Genomic DNA, 21,426 nt, shown 5'->3' with positions numbered 1-21,426 from the left:
GTGGAGCACGGCTGCACGATGCCTTTTCTCTCTCCTGGCACTGGTCATCGTTCTGCAGAGCTGGGTCCCCTCAGCCAAGGAGGAGGGAACTCTGCCTTGGTGGAGGAAGAAGATGAGTCTTTCTCATCCTTCCCTCAATCTTCTGAGCCAGGTGCTTGGGGCTTTGCCTGTTTCTTTCTTCAGATGTGTGTGTGTGTGTGTGTCTGTCTGATTTCCAGGTGTGTTTAGAGGGGCCTGTAGATTAGCCAGGAGGTACCAGGGAAGTTGTCCCCTCCCAGTGTTTGAGAGAGAGCCTGGCCCTCTGTCAACAGAAATAACCAAAAAACAATTTATAATAAGAATAGAAAAGAATTCTATTGGAGCCAAACAAACAGCTAGCCCAGTAGCCAGCTTTCAGATTACTCTGAGAACGTGCTCCAGAGAAGTAGGGTTTTTTGCACAGTCTTATATCTTGTCAGAACAAAGAACATTGAAGAAGTGAGGCTTATATTTCTCCAATGATTCAAAAAAGAACAGACCAGCATGTACACATCCAGTCAGTACAGCCTTGGCCCCTGGGAAGGGCGTCTTACCATCAGAGAAGGACCAGCATTGGAATCCCAGGAGGAAGGGCATTTAATTCTTCATTTTTAGCATGGACATTCTTTACTTCTGGTCAGGGTGTCCTTTTCCCTAGTAATTAAAGTAGACGTACAAAGTTTGTTTGATAGGCCACAACCAGGCTATCTTAACTAACATAAAATTCAAGTGAACTCATGTATAAGCCAGAATGACTTCCCTATATCCCAATATGTGAAAATCTCTTTCATCACTACTCTGGAATCTTGCCTCTTAGACCCCAAGGTAGATCCCTCCTCGCACTGCGCCTCTCTCTGGATCTTCTGGAAAGCAGACCCTTGGTTTATAACTCCTCCCTCTAGTCTTCCTCTTCACTCTGCCTCTTGCTGTGTCCTACCTTCTTCCCCAGGAGGCCTCTGGCCACCCTGTGCCCTGTGTTCACTTACCATGTTTTCCAGGATGTTCCGCCTCTTCACTATCCACTGAACATCCTGTGTGTCCAGACAGACTGTGAGCCTTTGGAGGATACGTGTGTTAGTAGCTCAGGCATGTCTGATTCTTTGCAACCCCACTGACTGTAGCCCACCAGGGATTTTCCAGGTAAGAATACTGGCATGGGTTGCCATTTCCTTCTCCAGGGGATCTTCCCAACGCAGGGATCCAACTCGTGCCTCCTACATTGCAGGCAGATTCCTTATTGCTGAGCCACCTGGGAAGCCCTGGTGGAGGACAGACTCTGTCTTGTACTGTCATAATTTGTCCCATACCCTGCCTCACGCTCTGCGTATAGTAGCTGCTCCCCCAACGTCTGACCATGGGAATGCACCTGGCAACAGAGAACATGCTCTCAGTGATCTGCAGAATTTGCCAATTTTTCTGAACCTCAGAGAGTCAGAGGAGTTAGGGCTGAGGATTTGGGGGCTGAGACCGCTGGGACCCAGAATGGAGGCCCCTCCCACTGGTGGCCCAGCCCTTCAGAGGTTTCCTTGTGGTCTCAGGGTCACTGGGGACATAAAGCATCCTTTTCTCCCCACCCAGCGCTCACCTGAGTGTTCCTCTCTCAGCTGCTCACTCTCTGGACTACCTTTTCACTCTCTGTACTCGTTCCAAACCTGGACAGCCCTGCTTAACTTACGTGTTCCCCCTTCTCTTACTTTTCTCCTGATATTCAATAAATAAGATGCATTCAGTTCATAAATCCAGACGGTAGTCCAGGTTTGAGAAGAAGATTTCAAGATGGGGTTAACCTACAGGGATTTCATTGAAGAAAACCCCTGTGAGAGAGAAGGAGGAAGTCTGAGGAGGCTGGAGAACCATTCAGATGGACGCAGTTCTGACCCAAACTGAAGGAGAGAGGGGCGGGAGGCAGGGTGGTGGCATCCCACACTGCCGTGTCAGCTGGGGAAAGTTCCATAAGGCTCTCAAGGAATCCATGTCCCCCAGGAAGGGGTCTGTCTCAGCCCCCAAGACTATCAGGCTTACTTCTTGGCTGGGAGCAGACATGGGGAGAATGACCTTGACACAAATACAGTGATGGACTTCAGAGCTCAGCTTGGGGCTTGCAGTCAAGGAAGCACACTGTAGTTCAAGACCTAAGGTACCCCTTCTGAAGCCCAACAAGCAAAAGCCAGACAAAGCACTCAGCTTGAGAAAGAATGAGTTTTTTGTAAATACAGGGGTGTTTCCCTGCTGGCTCAGTGGTAAAAAATCTGCCTGTCAATGCAGCAGACTGGGGTTAGTTGCCTGATCCAGGAAGGTTCCAATGCTGCAGAGCAACTAAGCCTTTGTGCCATGACTATTGCTCTAGAGCCCGGGAACCACAACTCCTGAGACCATGTGGTTCAGCTACTGACGCCCTCGCACCCTAGAGCGGTGCGCCACAGCAAGAGAAGCCACTGCAAGGAGAAGTCTGCGCACCACAACTGGAGAGGAGCCCCGGTTCTCCATGACTAGAGGAAAGCTCTCCGTAACTAGAGAAAAGCCTTCACAGCAACGAAGGCCCAGCACAGCCACGACTAAATAGATAGATACATAAAATTATTTTCTAAAATATTCGTATTGTAGGGGAGGAAAAATAATTTCCCCTCTACCCCTCTGAGTTCTAGGCTCTAATAAAAGACAGATTAACACGAGAAAAAGAAACAAAAGTTTCAGTTCAGTTCAGTGGCTTGTGTCTGACTCTTTGCAACCCCATGGACTGCAGCACACCAGGCTTCCCTGTCTATCACCAACTCCCAGAGTTTATTCAAACTCATGTCCATCGAGTCAGCGATGCCACCCAACCACCTCATCCTCTGTTGTCCCCTTCTCCTGCCTTCAATCTTTCCCAGCATCAGGGTCTTTTCCAATGAGTCAGTTCTTTGCATCAGGTGGCTAAGTTTATTAACATGTATACCTCATGTATATATGGGAGATACCCAGGGAAAAATGAGTATCTCCTTAGAATTCAGACTTAAATACTACCTTTAATTGTACAGCACAGGAATACAGTCAATATTTTATAACTGTAAGCGGAGAATAACATTTTAACATTGTGAATCACTGTGCTGTATACCTGAAACTTATATAATAGATATCTCAATACAATACAAAAAATTTTAATAAATGATAAAAAGCAGTTTATATACACACACAAAATATCACATTAATAAGGAAATGAGAGAGGAAAGGGATGTAGGCTTAGAGGAAATAAAAGATGTTTAAGAAAGTGAGAAATGGAATAGCTTCTGCCATATCAGCAAATGAGGATGCTATAGTCACCAGTGACTGCAGCCTTCCTACGAGAGCTGGTGAGCCCTAAGGGCACTCAGGAAGGAGAACACCTATGATCTAGTGGCCATCAGGCTGCAGCCATTATTTAAGGGGCTAGAGAAATTCACATTGCGATATCTGACCAACAGTTATTTGGGGCAAGAGTTAGGCCAAGGGGCCTGACCATCTTGGCTCAACCCCACTGTGGGGATCCCAGAACTTTTTATATAAAACTAGATAAAATGGACAGGGAACGAAAGGAAAAAAAAAAAAAAAACTTCCAATGCACTTCCCCTATGGCTCAGTGGTAAAGAATCCGCCCGTAATGCAGGTGACAAGGTTTGAACGCTGGGTCAGGATGATCCTCTGGAGAAGGAAATGGCAACCACCCCAGTATTCTTGCCTGGGAAATCCATGGACAGAGGAGCCTGGTGGGCTACAGTCCATGGAGTCACAAAAAGTCGGATTCAACTGAGCTACTGAACAACAACAATGACGATAGAAACTGAAGTTAAAAGGTATATAAGTTAATGGAATTTAGATAAAAGTATATAAAATTGGTATATTTAAATGGATTTATAGAAAATGTTTAAATGTCTTGTTTAATTATACAATGGGATAGACATGTTTCACTGGAGAATAGTTCTACTGCGTGGTATTATAAGAGATATAGATTGCCACCCAGGAGATAATAACTAAACATACTAACCAATAATGTTACCTGAGCCATACAAGTAAGAAAAAAAAAAAAAAACTGGGAACTAAAATACAAGGACTAATAAAAATAGTGATTTTGCTTTGGGTTTAATTTGTAAAGTCCAAAGTATCTTTGCTAAATACTTTATATATAAACCTTTGAAGGCATGGTAAATTAAACTCTAAAGTTCTAAAACAGACAATTAGTAAAAGAAATTTCAGTTTTGTTAAAGATCTAATCTGACTGGCATGAAATGGTACCTCATTGTGGTTTTGATTTGCATTTCTCTGATAATGAGTGATGTTGAGCATCAGCAGATGAATGGATAAGAAAGCTGTGGTACATATACACAATGGAGTATTACTCAGCCATTAAAAAGAATACATTTGAATCAGTTCTAATGAGGTGGATGAAACTGGAGCTGATTATACAGAGTGAAGTAAGCCAGAAAGAAAAACACCAATACAGTATACTAACACATATATATGGAATTTAGAAAGATGGTAACCCTGTATGATTTGGGAGAATGGCATTGAAACATGTATAATATCATATAAGAAATGAATCGCCAGTCCAGGTTCAATGCAGGGTACAGGAAGCTTGGGGCTGGTGCACTGGGATGACCTAGAGGGATGGTATGGGGAGGGAGGTAGAAGGGGGGTTCAGGATTGGGAACACGTGTACACCCGTGGTGGATTCATGTTGATGTATGGCAAAACCAGTACAATATTGTAAAGTAAAAATAAAACAAAATAAAATAAAAAAATAAAGATCATCACTGATTTTAATATCTTTAGGTGACAGAACTGTTCTTTAGAAAACTATAAAAGCAACTGGCTTTCTCTTAGAAATCTCTTACAAACCAAAATGTAAATACAAGCCACAAGGACTGAGACTGAGCCTAATTAGCTCCATCAGACAAGACCTGAAACCAAGGGGAAAAAGTGGCAGCTTTAAAATTAAAAGCCCTGGGAATGTTCTGTTAACCAAACCTTACAGATAGCAAAGCCTTAGTCATCTGAGCAAACAATGTTAATGTATTTCAGCTGTTCTTTGTAAACTAATAACTTTATATTGTAATACCCGATTCATGGTTAAGCTTTTAAGTGAAGCTATGAGATCTATGGTTTTGCCTGTATATTTCTCTGTACACATTATACATGAGACATCTCTACTTCTAAAAATTTTTATCAACATTAAATTTATAAATAACTATTTAATTTTAATAAAAAGCACTTTCATTTAAAGACAGTGGCTAAAGTAACTTTCAGGTTCATGTGAACTGGCAAATATTCAATATTAAGTTGATATCTGGTATTAATGTTTGTTTGTTTATCTAACTGATATAGATATGTCAAGAGTCATCAAAATTATGTAACTCCTTATTGTACCTAGATTTAATACATAAGACCTTACTAGATCTGTTATAAGAAAAATAACTTGATATTATGAAATCTGAAAGTAAATGTAAATGAGATAAAAACATTGGGATAAACTCTTTAAAATAATTATATTTTATAAATGTCTACCTAAAATAATCTTTCTAGATGTTTGATAACTGAGTTTGAGCAAGCTCCAGGAGTTGGTGATGGACAGGAAACCTAGCATGCTGCTGTCCAGGGGGTCGCAAAGAGTCGGACATGACTGAGCAACTGAAATGACTGACTGACTAAAAGTCCTAGAACTGTGTTAATTTAAGTGATAAAAGTTTATTAAATAAAATATACTGAAACATCAATTACTAAATAAAAAACTAAAGGTATTTAGAAATATCAAAAAATGTTGCTATCACATCGAGATGTACTCTATAAGAGAACAAAAGTTTTAAAATCTTATCACTGGTGTTTATGATAACCAGTCTATAAAATGCTAGTGTAAAAGACAGTTCATTGTTTAATTCTTAGCTTTTACTAAAAACTAAGGTTTTAAGTGTTGAGGATTCTAATTTAAACATGTCAGTAAAGCTATAAGGAATAATACAGTAACATTTCAGTATATAGTAAGAAGTAAAATAAATGTTTTCAGTTAAAAAAGATATGAGAAATGAGATTACATTTTATGGAGGAAAAAAATTCGCTGGTTGATCATATTTAGATGGAAAAATGAGAGACAGGATGAATACAGAAAGTGATGAGAGATTATGCAAAGGAAGCCTGAGGAAGAAAAAAATTTTATTCATAGTTAGGATGAACAACGCTTAAGTGCTAAGTGAAGTCGCTCAGTCGTGTCCTACTCTTTGCGACCGCATGGACTGTAGCCTACCAGGCTTTTCCGTCTATGGGATTTTCCAGGCAAGAATATTGGGGTGGGTTGCCATTTCCTTCTCCAGGAGATCTTTCCAACCCAGGGACTGAACCCAGGTCTCCCGCACGGTAGGCAGATGCTTTGCCATCTGAGCCTTGAAGCTAACTAAACAGATTTTGTTAAGTAAGCTAATGCAAGACTGGAATTTGATTTCTCTTTCTGTTATAAGTGCTCCTGTTTGAAAAAAAATTGCATGAGTTTCTGTGCCCTTAGGTGAGCCATATTTATTTTAACTGTTTTTGTGATTTTGGTGAAGTGAATAAGTACTGTTTTAGTGACCTATGATCCTGTTGTGTTTTAAAACTTTTTTTTTTTTAATATTTCTAACAAAATTCCCAAATAGTAAAATCTAACTAAGGCTCCTTTAGCCTCCAGCTGACTCAGGGATGCTTCAAAAAAACATCTCTGAGACATCTCAGAGAGAAATACTAAATTAAGTTTATTTTTAATTCAAAAACATTGTCAAGTTATTGAAGGTAAACTGTAGGTTGTAATGTATAGATAAATGTAATTAATATAGATATTCCAAAATTTATCCCTAACATCTGATATGTCCTGATATAATGTTATCAGTCATAATTCTAGTTATTATCCTAAAAGGTTATATGTTATAGAAATATCCAAGTTTCCTGCTAATTATATTGTATTCAAAGTTTTAACTATACTATTTCAAATTTGTCCTTCATAGAGTATTATAATTTTATATTGCTTGTACAAAATAAAGATTTTCAAAAAGACTCATAAAAAGAACCCGTTTAAACAAATGTAAGTTTTTGATAGACTTTAGTAATGCCACTAAATTGGATAATAAATGACACACTCTAATAGAAAACGTGACTAATTCCTGCAGATCAATAGGAATTAAGTACATGAGACTAAATAGATAAATATAATTTATAACTTTGATTTTAGAAAACATACTAACTTGAATCTGTCTTCCAGTAAACCTTTTTCTCTGATACTGTCACAAGTTGATATATCAAGCCTTTGTAAACAAAGATAAAACATTTAACTTTTTATCTCTACCTGATATTGGCAAAATTTGGATTCTCCAGCTGGCTCTCCTATGGATTTGATGGTTTATTACAGCTAGTGATACTAATCTTTGTTTTAATTTATTTTTTGTTTCCAAATTGTTTATGCCTGTTTCTCTACTACACTATGACTCTGTCCATGTTTGTATTAATAGCTACATTACTTATATTCTATTTTATAAGATTGTTGTCTCAGAGTGTATAACCAGGCTTCCAACAAATGTAACTGTGACTTAAAACAATTAATCAAATATTTAGTTCTGTGTGTGATCAATAATTATAATAGTGTGACTCTAGGTATGGGAAAAGAAAAGAAGGGAACTATCTCCTGGATCACAATAGGTTAAAAGACAGAGGACCCAGAAAATCTTTCATTGTCTATCAATGGGTCTAATCCAGAAACTAACACCTAGAGCGGTATATCAACGAAAACCTTCACCTGACCTGGGATGAGCCTCCCAGCACCGTGGGACCAAAACTGGTCATGAAGTGTCTCCCAAATATCGGTCGAATTTCTGACCAAGGGAAAGGACCGGAAAATGGAATATTTCCTGTTATGTCAGTAAACAAGGATGTCGCAGTCATCAGTGATTCCAGCCCTCCAGAGTACTCAGGAGGGAAAAGAACACCTGTGTGATATGGCAGTAATCAGGCTGCAGCCACTTACTACTGGGAGCCCTGAGGAACTCAGAAGGTGAAAACAGACAACCGGCCTCAGAGAGCTGAGATGCATATGAAAGGAATGAATTCAGTGAGCCCAAACTCTTGCATCTTCCCATATATAGGAAAGCACTAAATTCCCTAACTTGAGATATCTGGTTTTCTTTAATTCACAAAAATACTTTTGATGTTCAGACTACCTGCCCTTTGTTGCAAACTTCTGCATCACCTGAGTCCTCCCTGCTGCCTTCTTGGAAGAGTTCTATCAAGGCTACTTGAGATGCTACCTCCGGGATTTATGTCTTAAAAATTTCCACCAAATAAAACACAGTTCTCAACTTGTAGGTTGTGACTATTTTATAAGTCGACAATGGTCAACTGATTTTCAAGTCAAGGGCAAAGAAGAGTGTTTTCAGCAAAAGGTGCTGGGGCAACTGGAGAGTCACATGCAAAAGAATGAGGTTGACCCGCCCCCTTACACCATATACAAAATTAACTCAAATGGGATCATAGACATACATTGAAGAGCTAAAACTATGAAAGTCTTAGAAGAAAAGATGAGTGAATCTTTGCCTTTGCATTTGACAAAACTCTTCTTAAATACAATACTAGCCACAAATGACAACAGAAAAAAAAAAAAGACTTTTTTCAAATTTTTTTTTAAAAATTGCTTTTTAAAGGATACCATGAAGAAAGTGAAAAAATGAGAGAAGATATTTGCAAGTCATGTGTCTGGTAGGGCTTCCAGGTGGCTCATTGGTAAAGAATCCGCCTGCCAACGCAGGAGACACAAGTTCGATCCCGGATCAGGAAGATTCCCTGGAGGAGGACACAGCAACTCACTCCAGTCTTCTTGCCTGGCAAACCCCATGGACAGGGGAGCCTGACGGTCTACAGTCCATAGGGTCGCAAAGAGTCAAACACAACCGAGCGAATGAACACAAGAACGAGCACACATATGTCTGGTAAGTGACTGACATCTAGAATAGATAAAGAGCTCACACTCCATAATGGGTGTGTTCTCTGGACAAGCTCCCAGGGAGGACCCATGGCAGATGATCTAAAAAGTGCTTATGAACCACACCGGATGAAATGACACTCGGTCACATCTTACATCATTCTAGTCTCAAAATAACTTTACCATGAAAAACTAACTTTTTTGTTTTTGTTATAAACAAGTGGACTAGAACATTTCACTTAAGTCATAAACAAGTAGTACAACCTCATTTAAGTCAAAAGCAAGTGGATTTGAAATCAGATCAAACCAATACACAACAGACATTCCGTGTGGGAGGCAGTGTGAAGTGAGGGGTGCTGGGGAAGACCATGTCCCTCGGACCCTGGAGGTTCAAGGTGAACATGGAACCACTGTGGGGGAGGAGCAGAGAGGGACTGTTCCTAGAGGTGGGGTGGTGCCCTGCGCCCTCTAACTTGTCGCAGACTTGATCACAGACTGCCTAGAAGGGTGGTGGGAGTAACGGAACAGTCGGAAGAATAAACGGCCTGCTGCCATGTGTTTTATTTAGCTCATCTATTTATTTCAGTTCAGTTCAGTCACTCAGCTGTGTCCGACTCTTTGCCACCCCATGAACCGCAGCATGCCAGGCCTCCCTGTCCATCACCAATTCCCGGAGTCCACACAAACCATGTCCATTGAGTTGGTGATGCCATCCAACCGTCTCATCTTCTGTCGTCCCCTTCTCCTCCTGCCCTCAATCTTTCCCAGCATCAGGGTCTTTTCAAATGAGTCAGCTCTTTGCATCAGGTGGCCAAAGGATTGGAGTTTCAGCTTCAACATCAGTCCTACCAATAAACACCCAGGACTGAACTCCTTTAGGATGGACTGGTTGGATCTCCTTGCAGTCCAAGGGACTCTCAAGACTCTTCTCCAACATCACAGTTCAAAAGCATCAATTCTTTGGCGCTCAGCTTTCTTTATAGTCTAGCTCTCACATCCATACATGACCACTGGAAAAATCATAGCCTTGACTAGATGGACCTTTGTTGACAAAGTAATGTCTCTGCTTTTTAATATGCTGTCTAGGTTGGTCATAACTTTCCTTCCAAGGAGTAAGCATCTTTTAATTTCACATCTGCAATCACCATCTGCAGTGATTCTGGAGCCCAGAAAAATAAAGTCTGACACTGTTTCCACTGTTTCCCCATCTAGTTGCCATGAAGTGATGAGACCAGATGCCATGATCTTCGTTTTCTGAATGTTGAGCTTTAAGCGAACTTTTTCACTCTCCTCTTTGACTTTCATCAAAAGGCTCTTTAGTTCTTCTTCACTTTCTTCCATAAGGGTGGTGTCATCTGCATATCTAAGGTTATTGATATTTCTCCCGGCAATCTTGATTCCAGCGTGTGCTTCCTTCCAGCCTAGCGTTTCTCATGATGTACTCTGCATATAAGTTAAATAAGCAGGGTGACAATATACATACAGCCTTGATGTACTCCTTTTTCTATTTGGAACCAGTCTGTTGTTCCATGTCCAGTTCTAACTGAGCTGCCCTTGTAAGGAATGCCATCCATGAAGGACTGACTTGGGGCAGCTGGACAGGTGGCCAGGGTGACATCGATTTAGGAAACCCAAGATGCGATGGTAGAGAAGAGAGGGGCGGAGCCAGAGCGCCTGAAAACTCGCCCGGGGGAAGGACGGAGAAATCGCCCGTGGCTCCTTGGCCGGGCCTCGTCCCAGCTCGTGGGTCCCCGAAGGCACCGCGGCGGCGCCCAGACTGACAACCGGAAAGAGCCTCGTCATCACCCCGCAACCCTGGGCACTTCCTTACAAAGACTCACTCACCGACCGGGCGGGCCTCCAGGGGCGCCGTCCCGCGAGCGCAGCACCTCGGCCCGGGGCCCCTCTTCGGCGCCCGCCCGGGATCCCCGCTCCAGCGACGCCTCTCCGAACGCCGCCGGCCGAGCTTCCCCCGAGCCGGGGCCTCGAGGTGTCGGGCCGAGATTCGAAAGAGCGATTCAAAGTGAAAACCCCGAGGAGAGTTTCAGGATTTCTCTTGTGGTTGTTCTCTCGGGGTTTCAACCTGCTCGAAAGCGACCTTGGCTGGACCGGGCAGGCGAGGACCGCGCCCCGCAGATCGCAGGAGCCGGGTGCGGAGAAGGAGTGGGCGGTGAGTGCGAACCCAGGACGGGCCCCCGCAAATGTTCTGTCTTCTCTCGCCACCCCGAAGCCACCAGCCCGGAGACCGCGGGGTTGAGCCACCTGCGCGGCTGATGTCGTGCTGGAGACGGGTAGCGCAGGGGAGGGGGCTGGGAAAGGCGGGAGGGGGCCGCTGCTGCTTGACTCGGGAAAATCCGTCAATGTTTTGCGGTGAGCTTGCTCCTCGGGGCCCTGGGAGGACTTTGCCACTTGCGGGTGAGCAAAGGATAATAAATTCCCGGCTGTTCTGGAGCTCGGCTCCAACAGGACTATTGGATTCTATGTACACCCTCCTCCGACATGACAGACCTGGTGGGGTCGGCCGCTGCTAGTTTGGTTAACAGAAGGAAATGACAACCCACTCCAGTATTCTTGCCTGGAGAATCCCATGCACAGAGTAGCCTGACGGGCTACAGTCCATGGGGTCGCAAAGAGTCGGACACGACTGAGTGACTAACATGTAGTGAATCTTTATCATTACAGAGAAGGTTTGAGAGGTTAGGATGGAAAGCGGATGTAGAAGAAAAGAAGGGATAACTGAGCAGGAGATGGCAGCAGGGTAGGGGTGAGGGAAGAAGTGAGTTCAAAGAAAGATTAGAGCAGGAAGTGGTTCAAAGAATGAGCAGAAGAGCCAACAAAACGTGGGCTTTTCTTGCTCATACCAGAAGAGGGCTTTTTTGGAGAGAGGATAGTTATTCAAAGTGAATTTGGCTTTGTAATGTCATGACTTTTTTTTTTTTTTAATGAGTAGTTACATTTGAAACTTAAGAAATACTTCCTGGGTATAAGTGTTATTTTTCTTGTTTTTCAACAGGGCTTCCTCAGTCTAGGACTGAAGACTTTGGGCAGTGCCAGGAGACAGAGGTATAGACACACCCCAGGCTACCTTTTGCTGGTCACTCTCCTAAAACTGCAGGGAGGAATGTCACTGGCTCACACCACAGGCCATCTTTTGCTGATACTGCTGCTGATAGAAGCCGGGAAGACTCTGGGCAGTGAGTGTCCTGGATCTGGGGCTCTGGTGGGGGAGGGGGGGACATAAGAAAATGGGGAGGGAAGGGGCTCCACCCAGGTGGGTGCCTGTCCACCTACTCTTAGGATGGTGAGGGTGTGGTTTAGTTGGACTGGCTGCCCAGGAGGTGACACCCTGCCTTCCAGGACCCCACCCAAGGCATGGTGCCTGGGCCTGTGCTCCTGTAGCAGCTTTCCCTCTTCTGGCAAGTCCCACCTCCTACTCCAGTAAAACTTTCCTGATGACTAGGGACCCATCGTGAATGTGGCATGTGTCCTATGGCATCCTTCTCCCCATTCTGTTGAAAGTCTTGTCTGTTCAGATAGATTTTAAGTCTCTAGAAACCAGACACTGTCTTCTGTTTTTGCTGCCTCACAAGCTGGCATGTACATACTTAGTCACTTAGGTGTGTCCAACTCTTTGCCACGCTATGGACTCTGTAGGCTCCTCTGTCCATTCTCCAGGCAAGAATACTGGAGTGGATTGCCATTTCCTTCTCCAGGGATTGAACCTGGGTCTCCTGCATTGCAGGCAGATTCTTTACTGCCTGAGCCACCATATAGCAGATAAATCTTCCTGCTAATAGCATATGGACAGAAAAGATCCACGGTGGCATCAAAGTGTTTAACTAAAGCTCAGACAGTTAAAGGTGGGGCAGGACTGAGGATACAGCAGAGGAGGGGGTCTGGGATAGAGACCCCTCCCTCTGCAACCAGGCCCTGGAGGAGGAAATTCCCAGCCATACCTGTGGTTTTCTCTCACAGATGCCCACTCTCTGTGCCTTGACCTCACTGTCAAATCTCAGTCCAGACCTGGCCAGCCCTGGTGTCAAGTCCAGGGCTCCGTGGACACAAAGCCTTTCCTCCGGTATGATAGTGCCAGCAACAAGGTCAAACCTTTGGGTTTCCTGGGAAAGGAGGTAAACGACACGAAAGCGTGGACTGAAATAAGCCAAACGCTGGTAGAAGCAGGAAGAGAGCTCAGGATGGTCCTGCCTGTCATCAAACTGGACAAAAATGAGATGAGGGGTAAGTATGGGAAGGGGGTGGGGAGCTGGAGACAGCAAGAGAAAGAGTGCATGCAGGGAGGGCATTCCTGTGAAAGGACTGAACAGGATCCAGCCTTAGAGACCCGGTGGACCTGATGGGTAAAATGGGGCAGGTCATGGTCAGAAGATCACGAGCCCCTAGATGTGCAGACACACTTGAGTGACTGGGGAGGATGGACTGTGGAGAGTCCAGGATGATTCATTGTGTGGGGGGGCACAGGTCCTCCCACCCTGCAGGTAAAGCTGTGTTGTCAACGTGAAGCCGAGCAATGCTCTGGTGCATCCTTGCACTTCAGCCTCAATGGACGGACAGCTCTCCTCCTTGACACCATGAGCATAACCTGGACAGTCATCGATCCTGGAGCCACAGGCATCAAGGAGGAGTGGGAGAACAACCAGGAACTGGCAGAGTATTTCAGGACCATTTCAACAGGAGACTGCAGTTACTGGCTTAGGGAATTCCTGAAACACTGGGAGAAGATGCTGCTCCCAGAGCCCACAGGTAACTGAGTGGGACGTGGGGGAGGTGGCAGCTCTCTTCAAAGGTCTAGTGCCTTCATGTGTGGATATGAGCACATATGTTAGTGTAATTGAAAATGTGATGATGGATGGAGTGACTGATCTCTTGGTGGGCTTCCTGTCTGGAGAGTCAGTGATGGGCATAGCACAGAACTGGCCAGCATCCTCCTTTCCCAGCCCACCTCCCTCAGCACAGGAGCCCCCTTCCTCATTAACCAAGACCCCAGGCACTGCTCGATGGTCCCCAAATCTATATACGCATTATGTTTCCAGGCCTTCTCTCCCTCTTGTCGTACTGATCCTTTAACCAACTCAAATGTCACTTAATGAAGCCCTTATCCTTTCCCAGACAGAATTAAGTGCCCCCAATTGTGTCCTCCTCAAAAAGGACTCCTCATAGTAAACATGTCCACCTGAAAGATAATCAGATGGACATTTGCTGTCTCAGTGACTCAGACGGTAAAGAATCTGCCTGCAAGGCAGGAGACCTGGGTTCAATCCCTGGATTGGGAAGATCCCCTGGAGTAGGAAATGGCAACCCACTCCAGTATTCTTGCCTGGAGAATCCCAGGGACAGAGGAGCCTGGTTGGCTATAGTCCATGAGCTCACAAAAGAGTCGGACATGACTGAGCGACTAACACAACTCAGGAGAAATATTAGCTCCACGAAGACAGAGCACAAGCCCATTAATCTTTCCATACCTGGACCTGAAGAGTGGCTTCACATGAGTCAGTAACTATATGGGGAACATGTGCTAAGGACAGCAGGTGCTGAGGAAGGTGTATTCTTAGATTTGACAAGGCTTTTGCTTTTTCGTTTTAGAACCGCTAATAATGGCCCCAGATATCAGCCAGTCTGCATCCATCCGATTGGTCTCTTGCATTATCCTATTGATCATCACCCAGTTAGTTCTAATTGCTTCATCGTCATGAATATTATGAAGAAATCAGGGACCACAGCAGGTGAGAAGCCAGCCGGCCTCTGGCTCCTAGGCAGGTTTGTTCTGGTCAGGACTTGGAAGAGGTGAGCCACGGGTTTCACCAAGCCCCTGTCCACTGGACCCATCTTTACCAAGATGATGTTCTGTCTTTGTCTTGGGCCCCCACACTTCCCTATAGGGTGGGGAACCACTCTGTTGTTGGGGCAGAAGAGGCTGGTGTGGGCAGCAGGACAGTGCAGTGGGAGTGGGGATGAAGGCAAGTGTCTTCTCCTTTGGGGGCCCCGGGTACAAGATGTAGATGTGGTGGGGTGGGGTGTTGTCCTGAGATCTTACTCAGGCTTTCCCAGCCCTTTGATGAAAAAAACCTTTTGTTTTCTGATGGTAGCATTCTCTAGCTCAACATTTTCCCCAATGTTCCAACAGCTATTCCATCATCTGGATGTTTCTCACTGGACTATGAGAAGGTACAATGTTAAACCAACTCTGGGTGGCAAAAACCGACCCTTGATGACACTCTGGCTATTGATCTAATATACTACCTTCTACTCAGAGTGGGGTTTAACAAGAAGCTAAAGAAGCTTATGCTTAAGAATTCCTTCACTTTCCAGGACTGTTGATGGGCCCTTAAGATGTATTGACTTGGTCATTTTCAGGATTTGCAAAAGTCAAACATTTGCTCACAATCAGTTAAAACTTCCAGTGCTATTCTTTCCATCAGACTTGCCTTCATGTGGGGTGAAATTGGGGTGGGGGGCGGGGGTTGGCATTTTTTTAATTCTGTTAAGAAGATCATGCATTAGGGATATACTGTGTGATTTAATGAGACATAATTTAGGTGTTCACACTCACTTTCATGTATAGTTAAGTTACCGCATGCTTTTATGGGCTGAATGTTCTTCTTAATTCATGTGATGAAATCCTCACCTCCAGGAAGACTTGTTGAAACCACTCAGTCGGTGGTGTGTGGTTATAGTCTGTGTTGTGGTACAATAGGAGGTGTATGTTTGGTCGGAGTCCTGGTTCCTGGATCAGAGTTTCTAAAACCCACATTTTGGTGTCATATTTGGTGTTCTGAGTATAGAAAAAATAGCTTTTCTTTAGAGACCTAGCAGACTAATACATATGCAGAAACCGCAATCAAGTGCTAACTGCCTAGATGTCATGACACAAAAGTATGAGGCTACCAGTTGAATTATCACATAGATTAATATATGTATTAACATACTAACATGTTAATGCATAAAAATATATCCAGGACAGAAGAAAGGATAAAGTATGATATAGCCAGAAATGGAACACTATAACGCAATAAATAAAGAATAAAGTACTGCAGTAAAACCATAGATGCCTCATAAAAAGGATTTGAGAGGCAAGTGCTGGACACAAAAGAATATATATGCTGTGGTACTCCTATTTGTTGTGTTACATTATTGTGAAATTTAACTGAATTGTTTTTTAAGATGTATTTATTTTTGGCTGTGCTGGGTCTTCATTGCTGTGTGTGGGCATTCTCTACTTGCTGCTCTCTCGTTATGGTGCAAGAGCAGCTCACTGTGATGACTCTTCTCGTAGCAGAGTGCAGGCTCTAGGCTGTGGGCTTCAGTAGCTGAGGCACACAGGCTCAGTAGCTGCAGTGCCCAGGCTCCAGGGCACAGCCTCAGTATTTGTGGCCCATGAGCTTAGTTATTTCACAACATGTGGGATCTTCCCTGACAGGGACTGAACTCGTGTCTCCTGCATTGGCGGGCAGATTCATTACCTATGAGTCACCAGTGAAGCCCCTAATCGAATTATTAAAAAGACATTCTAAGCTTGATTCTAAATCTTATCTCAATAATTTATGGATGAAGATTAGATGTTCCATGACTTACAACCAGGAAATTATGCATACTGGAAAAGATATTATTTAAAGGACTCTCCACAACCTAGATGGACCCTTATCAGGTGCTCTAAACTAGCTCATGCACAACAAAACTGAAGAGAATGAACTCTTGGATTAATATTTCCCACTTAGAAAGGGCGACTGCACTGAACTGGCTAACAGAGAACACTGCTGATCTCAGAAACACCTAAAAAACAATGCTCAAACAAAGAGGATGTTTGAGCTCATACATTCATACCAGGATGAGAAGAAGACAACATCGGAAAAAATTTTAACCTTTCAGTTTTCACTCATGTCTAGACAAACTTGAAGTTTTTTCCTGTCAGGAATATATTCAGTGATGCAGAGAATTCAATTATACATTGTACCTTTTTTGCCCAGTGAGAATCACATGAATGTTTATTGAAACTCCTTTATTTTAGGGGCTCAAAGTGTTGAAGTCCTACCATTAGGTGAAGGAGACCTCACCTGGAAATAGGGTGTGTGCAGATGTAATCCAACCAAGGTGAGGTCAGGGTGGATTAGGTTGGGCTCTAATCCAAAGACTGGTGCCTTTACCAGGAGGCACGCCTTGAAAGAAATGTGGACACGCAAAGAAGAGACGGATATAGGAAAACAGGACACACGAGTGTCATGGAAGGACAGAAATAGACACTGGGGCTACGCACTGCCAAGGGTTTCGGCAAGCACCAGTGCTGTGCACAGTACCTCAGTCGTGTCCGACTCTTTGCAACCCTGTGCGCTGTAGCCCTCCAGGCTCCTCTGTCCATGGCGATTCTCCAGGCAAGAATACTGGAGTGGGTTGCCATTTCCTTCTCCATGCAGCCACCAGTAGTCAGGAAGAGAAAAGATGGAGCCTTCCTTAGAGCCTTCAGAGAGGACCCTACTGACAGCTTGATTTCAGACTTCTAACCCTCACAATCTTGAAAGAATAAATTTTGGTTGTTTCAAGCCATAGAGTTTGTGGTAATTTTTATGAAGACTTCACTGTCCCAACCAAGCTTGCGGGGGCTTAGGCTGCATTCCCAGCACAAAGGGAACTGGTGAGCAAGAAGGAAGGCAAGAGAGCAGTTTTAGAAAAGAGCCAAGAAACAGACCCAGGGACGTCTAGAAATGTGACACCTAGTAGACGAGGAAAGAAATACCAGCGAAGGGTACACTGCTCAATACGTGACAGTGGGAGAACTGGCTGATCCTGTAACTAAAAGAGGATTTCTATTTAGCACAACACACAAACGTTCATTTTAGGTTGATCAACGCATGAAGGTGACTGTTCGTGGGGGCTCGAGGCTGTATGCCAATAGGAGCACGTTTGCTGAGTAGTTGTAGATATGGGGCTGGAGCATTAAAAAGGAGACGGCACGTCTCCAGGTAGGACCCAGACAGAGACCTAAAATTCCTGCTCGGCCCTGGGGCGGAGTCCTGGCAGCCAGCCCCTTCCCAGAACCACCCCGAGCTGTGTGTGGCTTTGCGGCAGCTGGAAGGCCCAGTATCTTGGGGAGAACTGGTCAGTGTGACTGTGTGTGTGAGAGAGAGAGAGAGAGACAGAGAGAGAGGGTATGCGTGAGAGGAGGAGGGCAGAAGAGAGGAGTGATTGTGTTAGGTGCTCAGTCATGTCTGCCTCTTTGCGACCCTGTGCGCTGTAGCCCTCCGGGCTCCTCTGTCCATGGGATTCTCCAGGCAAGAATACTGGAGTGGTTGCCATTTCCTACTTAGGTGTGTGTGGGGCAGTGCCACTAATTTGTTATAGGAAGGTGAATGTGAAGAGAGTGAGGGAATGCTGGAAAGAGTGTGTTGGATGTGTGGGGAGCAGCCACAACTGGTGTGTGAGAATGTTGGGAACCTTGATGTGTGTGTATGTGTGTGACTGTGGACAGCTGAGCCTGGGACAGAAGGGGAGAAGACAGTATGCATATGCAGAGGGCCCGGAGGGGGATGCCCTGGGGGACCCAGAGAGGAGGAAGAGAGTGAAGGGAAATGGCTGTGAGGGGAAAGTTTCTGGATGGCAGTGGAAGTAGACGGGAGCCTTCTGTGTGGAATTTGTGTGAAGCAGTGTGTACAGACAGTGTGAGGAAGCCAGGGTCCCTGAGGGAAGGGAACGCGGTGTGACTTTGCAGAGAGTGGAGAGCCAGTGGGGCAGGCAAGCAGGCACTTGTGTGTGAAAGAAAGTGTGGGGGGTGGGGGATGGGGTGGGCACAGAGGGAAGGGGGTGTGAGGAGACCTGCATGGAAAATTTCAGGAAGGGTGACGTGCACAAGGGTGGAAGGAGTGTAAGTGAGAAGCATGAAGTCTATGTGGGGAACACGTGTGTGTGAGGGGGCTGTGTGGGAGGCTGGAGAGTCAGGTGCGCTGTGGGTGATAGAGGGCAGCGTGAGGGCGAGGGGGCTTGTGTGTGTAACTTTGGGGGCTGAAGTGTGGGAAGACAGGTGTGCATGGAGAGTGTGGGGTGAGCAGTGTGTCAGGACTGTTGCTGAAGAGGCCTCAGTGGTGACCGGCTCCCCAGCTTCTCCTTTCTCTGGGCCCCGACCCTCTGGCCTGGACCCCAAGGTTCCAAGGGAACCAAAAACTGGCAGGGACAGGGAAGAAGCTGATACCCCCTATCATGTACTTTCTTTTTTTAGCTTGAAACACCACACAAGAATATCTGCCTTGTGACAGGTGTCAACTGGGGTCACCTGCCTTCACCAGCTGACGCCTCCCCCAGGCCCAGGGGCTGAACTGCATTCTCTCCCTCAGTTTCTAGTCAGCCTGGGGTTTCCCTGATAGCTCAGTTGGTAAAGAATCCACCTGGAATGCAGGAGACCCCGGTTCGACTCCTGGGTCAGGACGATCCTCTGGAGAAGAGAAAGGCTACCCACTCCAGTATTCTGGCCTGGAGAATTCCATGGACTGTACAGTTGGACCTGACTGAGTGACTTTCACTTTGGAGCCTCTGAGCAATAGGATTCCCTTCAATCCCCACCTGCCTACTAAGCTCAGGGGGAGGGACTCCTGTGGGGGGCACGACAGGTGGACGAGGGGACCCAACCCTCTCCACCACGCCCCTCCCACCTCTCCAGGCCCAGACTCCTCACTGTCCCCCAACTCCTTCCTCCCCACCTCGCCCTTCTCCCCACCTTCCCTCATCTCTTACCGCTCATCGCAGATGTTCTCAGATCTCTCCAGTAGCTCTGGTGGGGAGCCAGGAGCCTGCACGGCAAGACCCCCGGACCCACCCTCAGACACTCACAGCCCGTGTGTCCTGGGAGGGAATAGAAGCAGCTTCCACAGAAAAGTGGGGACTTGGGAGCCTGAGCTGTGACCTCGGAGACTACTCCCCAGCAGCTTTTAAATGCAACCTACCCTCCCTCCCCCTGCCCTCCCCCTCCCTCTCCCTTTCCCTCTCCAACCAACCACACTCCACCCCACTCCTCCCACACCACCCCTTGGCCCCCCCTTCAGGAAACCCTGGAGCCAATACCCACCTTGCTAAGCCCTCCCTGCTGTTCTGAAGAGGTCGCCCTAGTACTTACCACTACTTTCCACGGGATGGTTTGTTTTTTCAGTTAGCTTATTAACTGCGGGATTCAGACAGGGTCACATATTTTTTTTTCACATGTCCTGCCCTTGGCACTCTCCTTTCCATGTAGCTGATTCCTCTCCCCAATGTGTGTTAGGGCTACTGTACTGGCATCAGCATGTACCCTGGGGAAGTCCTCAGCCATCAGGACATCAGGGGTTAAATGGAGACACCAGTGAGGATGGGGGAAGGGTGGAAAGACACTAAGTCTGGGGTCCCCTCTGCCTGTCCTGCCTTTCAGGGGACTTGAACCCCGTGTCTTAGACACCAGGCTTTTGAGAGCTCCCTTCCTCCCTGTCTTAGTCCCATGGGATTGCTATAACAAGTAACCATACATTGGGTGGCTTATAAACAACAGGAAAGTTTTCCCCATGGTTCTAGAATCTGGCAAGTCCAAGATGAAGGCACTGGAAGATGTCTGGTTCACAGAGGGCTGTCTTCTCACGGTGCACTCACCTTGTGGAAGGGTGGAGGGAACACAGGGTCATTTTCTACAATGGTTCTCACCCATTATTTCAACTGTGTGGATCACAACAAACTCTGCTAAATTCTTAAAGAGATGGGAATACCAGACCACCTGACCTCGCTCCTGAGAAATCTGTATGCAGGTCAAGAAGCAGCAGTTAGAACCAGACATGGAACAACAGACTGGTTCCAAATCGGGAACGGAGTACATCAAGGCTGTATATTGTCACCCTGCTTATTTAACTTATATGCAGAGTACATCACACTACATTCTGGGCTGGATGAAGCACAAGCTGGAATCAAGACTGTCAGGAGAGATATCAATAACCTCAGATACACAGATGACACCACCCTTACAGGAGAAAGCAAAGAGGAACAAAAGAGCCTCTTGATGAAACTGAAAGAGGAAAGTAAAAAAGCGGGCTTAAAACTCAACATTCAGAAAATAAAGATCATGGCATCTGGTGCCATCACTTCATGACAAATAGATGGGGAAACAATGGAAACAGTGACAGACTTTATTTCCTTGGCCTCCAAACTCACAGCAGATGGTGACTGTAGCCTGGAAAGTAAAAGATGCTTGCTCCTTGGAAGAAAAGCTACAACCAACCTAGACAGCATATTAAACAGCAAAGACATTATTTGGTGACAAAGGTTCATCTAGTCAAAGCTATGGTTTTTCCAGTAGTCATGTATAGGTGTGAGAGTTGGACCATAAAGAAAGCTGAGTGCCGAAGAATTGATGCTTTTGAACTGTGGTGTTGGAGAAGAGTCTTGAGAGTCCCTTGGACTGCAAGGAGATCAAACCAATTCTCAATTCTAAAAGAAATCATTCCTGA

The 21,426-nt window shown here is 45.3% G+C and overlaps 2 protein-coding genes across 2 annotated transcripts in view; one reads left to right on the top strand and one right to left on the bottom strand.

Moving 5' to 3' along the window:
• Positions 1-19,917, bottom strand: part of LOC133254155 (UL16-binding protein 3-like) — a 48,593-nt gene extending 28,676 nt beyond the window's left edge. Inside the window, exons 1-3 of the mRNA XM_061428281.1 lie at positions 19,697-19,917; positions 1,005-1,074; positions 573-672 (exon numbers count right to left, since the gene is read on the bottom strand). Of these exons, the coding sequence (XP_061284265.1) occupies positions 573-615 (43 nt within the window). The 5' untranslated portion in view covers positions 616-672; positions 1,005-1,074; positions 19,697-19,917. The remainder of the gene's footprint in view (positions 1-572; positions 673-1,004; positions 1,075-19,696) is intronic.
• On the top strand, positions 10,641-15,730 carry LOC133254166 (retinoic acid early transcript 1E-like). Its single transcript, XM_061428294.1, has 5 exons — positions 10,641-11,132; positions 11,976-12,156; positions 12,938-13,201; positions 13,442-13,723; positions 14,564-15,730. Exons 2-5 carry the CDS (start codon positions 12,084-12,086, stop codon positions 14,671-14,673), a joined length of 729 nt encoding a protein of 242 aa, XP_061284278.1. The 5' UTR covers positions 10,641-11,132; positions 11,976-12,083; the 3' UTR covers positions 14,674-15,730.
• Positions 19,918-21,426: the final 1,509 nt, after the last annotated feature.

Source organism: Bos javanicus, chromosome 9, assembly GCF_032452875.1.
Source record: "Bos javanicus breed banteng chromosome 9, ARS-OSU_banteng_1.0, whole genome shotgun sequence".
Classification (NCBI taxonomy): domain Eukaryota; kingdom Metazoa; phylum Chordata; class Mammalia; order Artiodactyla; family Bovidae; genus Bos; species Bos javanicus.
This window is presented reverse-complemented; position numbering and strand designations above follow the sequence as displayed.

Coding starts and splice junctions, on each gene's coding strand:
- LOC133254166 (XM_061428294.1), top strand. CDS start 12,084: ATGTCACTGGCTCACACCACAGGCCATCTTTTGCTGATACTGCTGCTG. Junction 12,157..12,937: donor AGCCGGGAAGACTCTGGGCA/GTGAGTGTCCTG, acceptor TTTCTCTCACAG/ATGCCCACTCTCTGTGCCTT. Junction 13,202..13,441: donor GGACAAAAATGAGATGAGGG/GTAAGTATGGGA, acceptor GGGGGGGCACAG/GTCCTCCCACCCTGCAGGTA.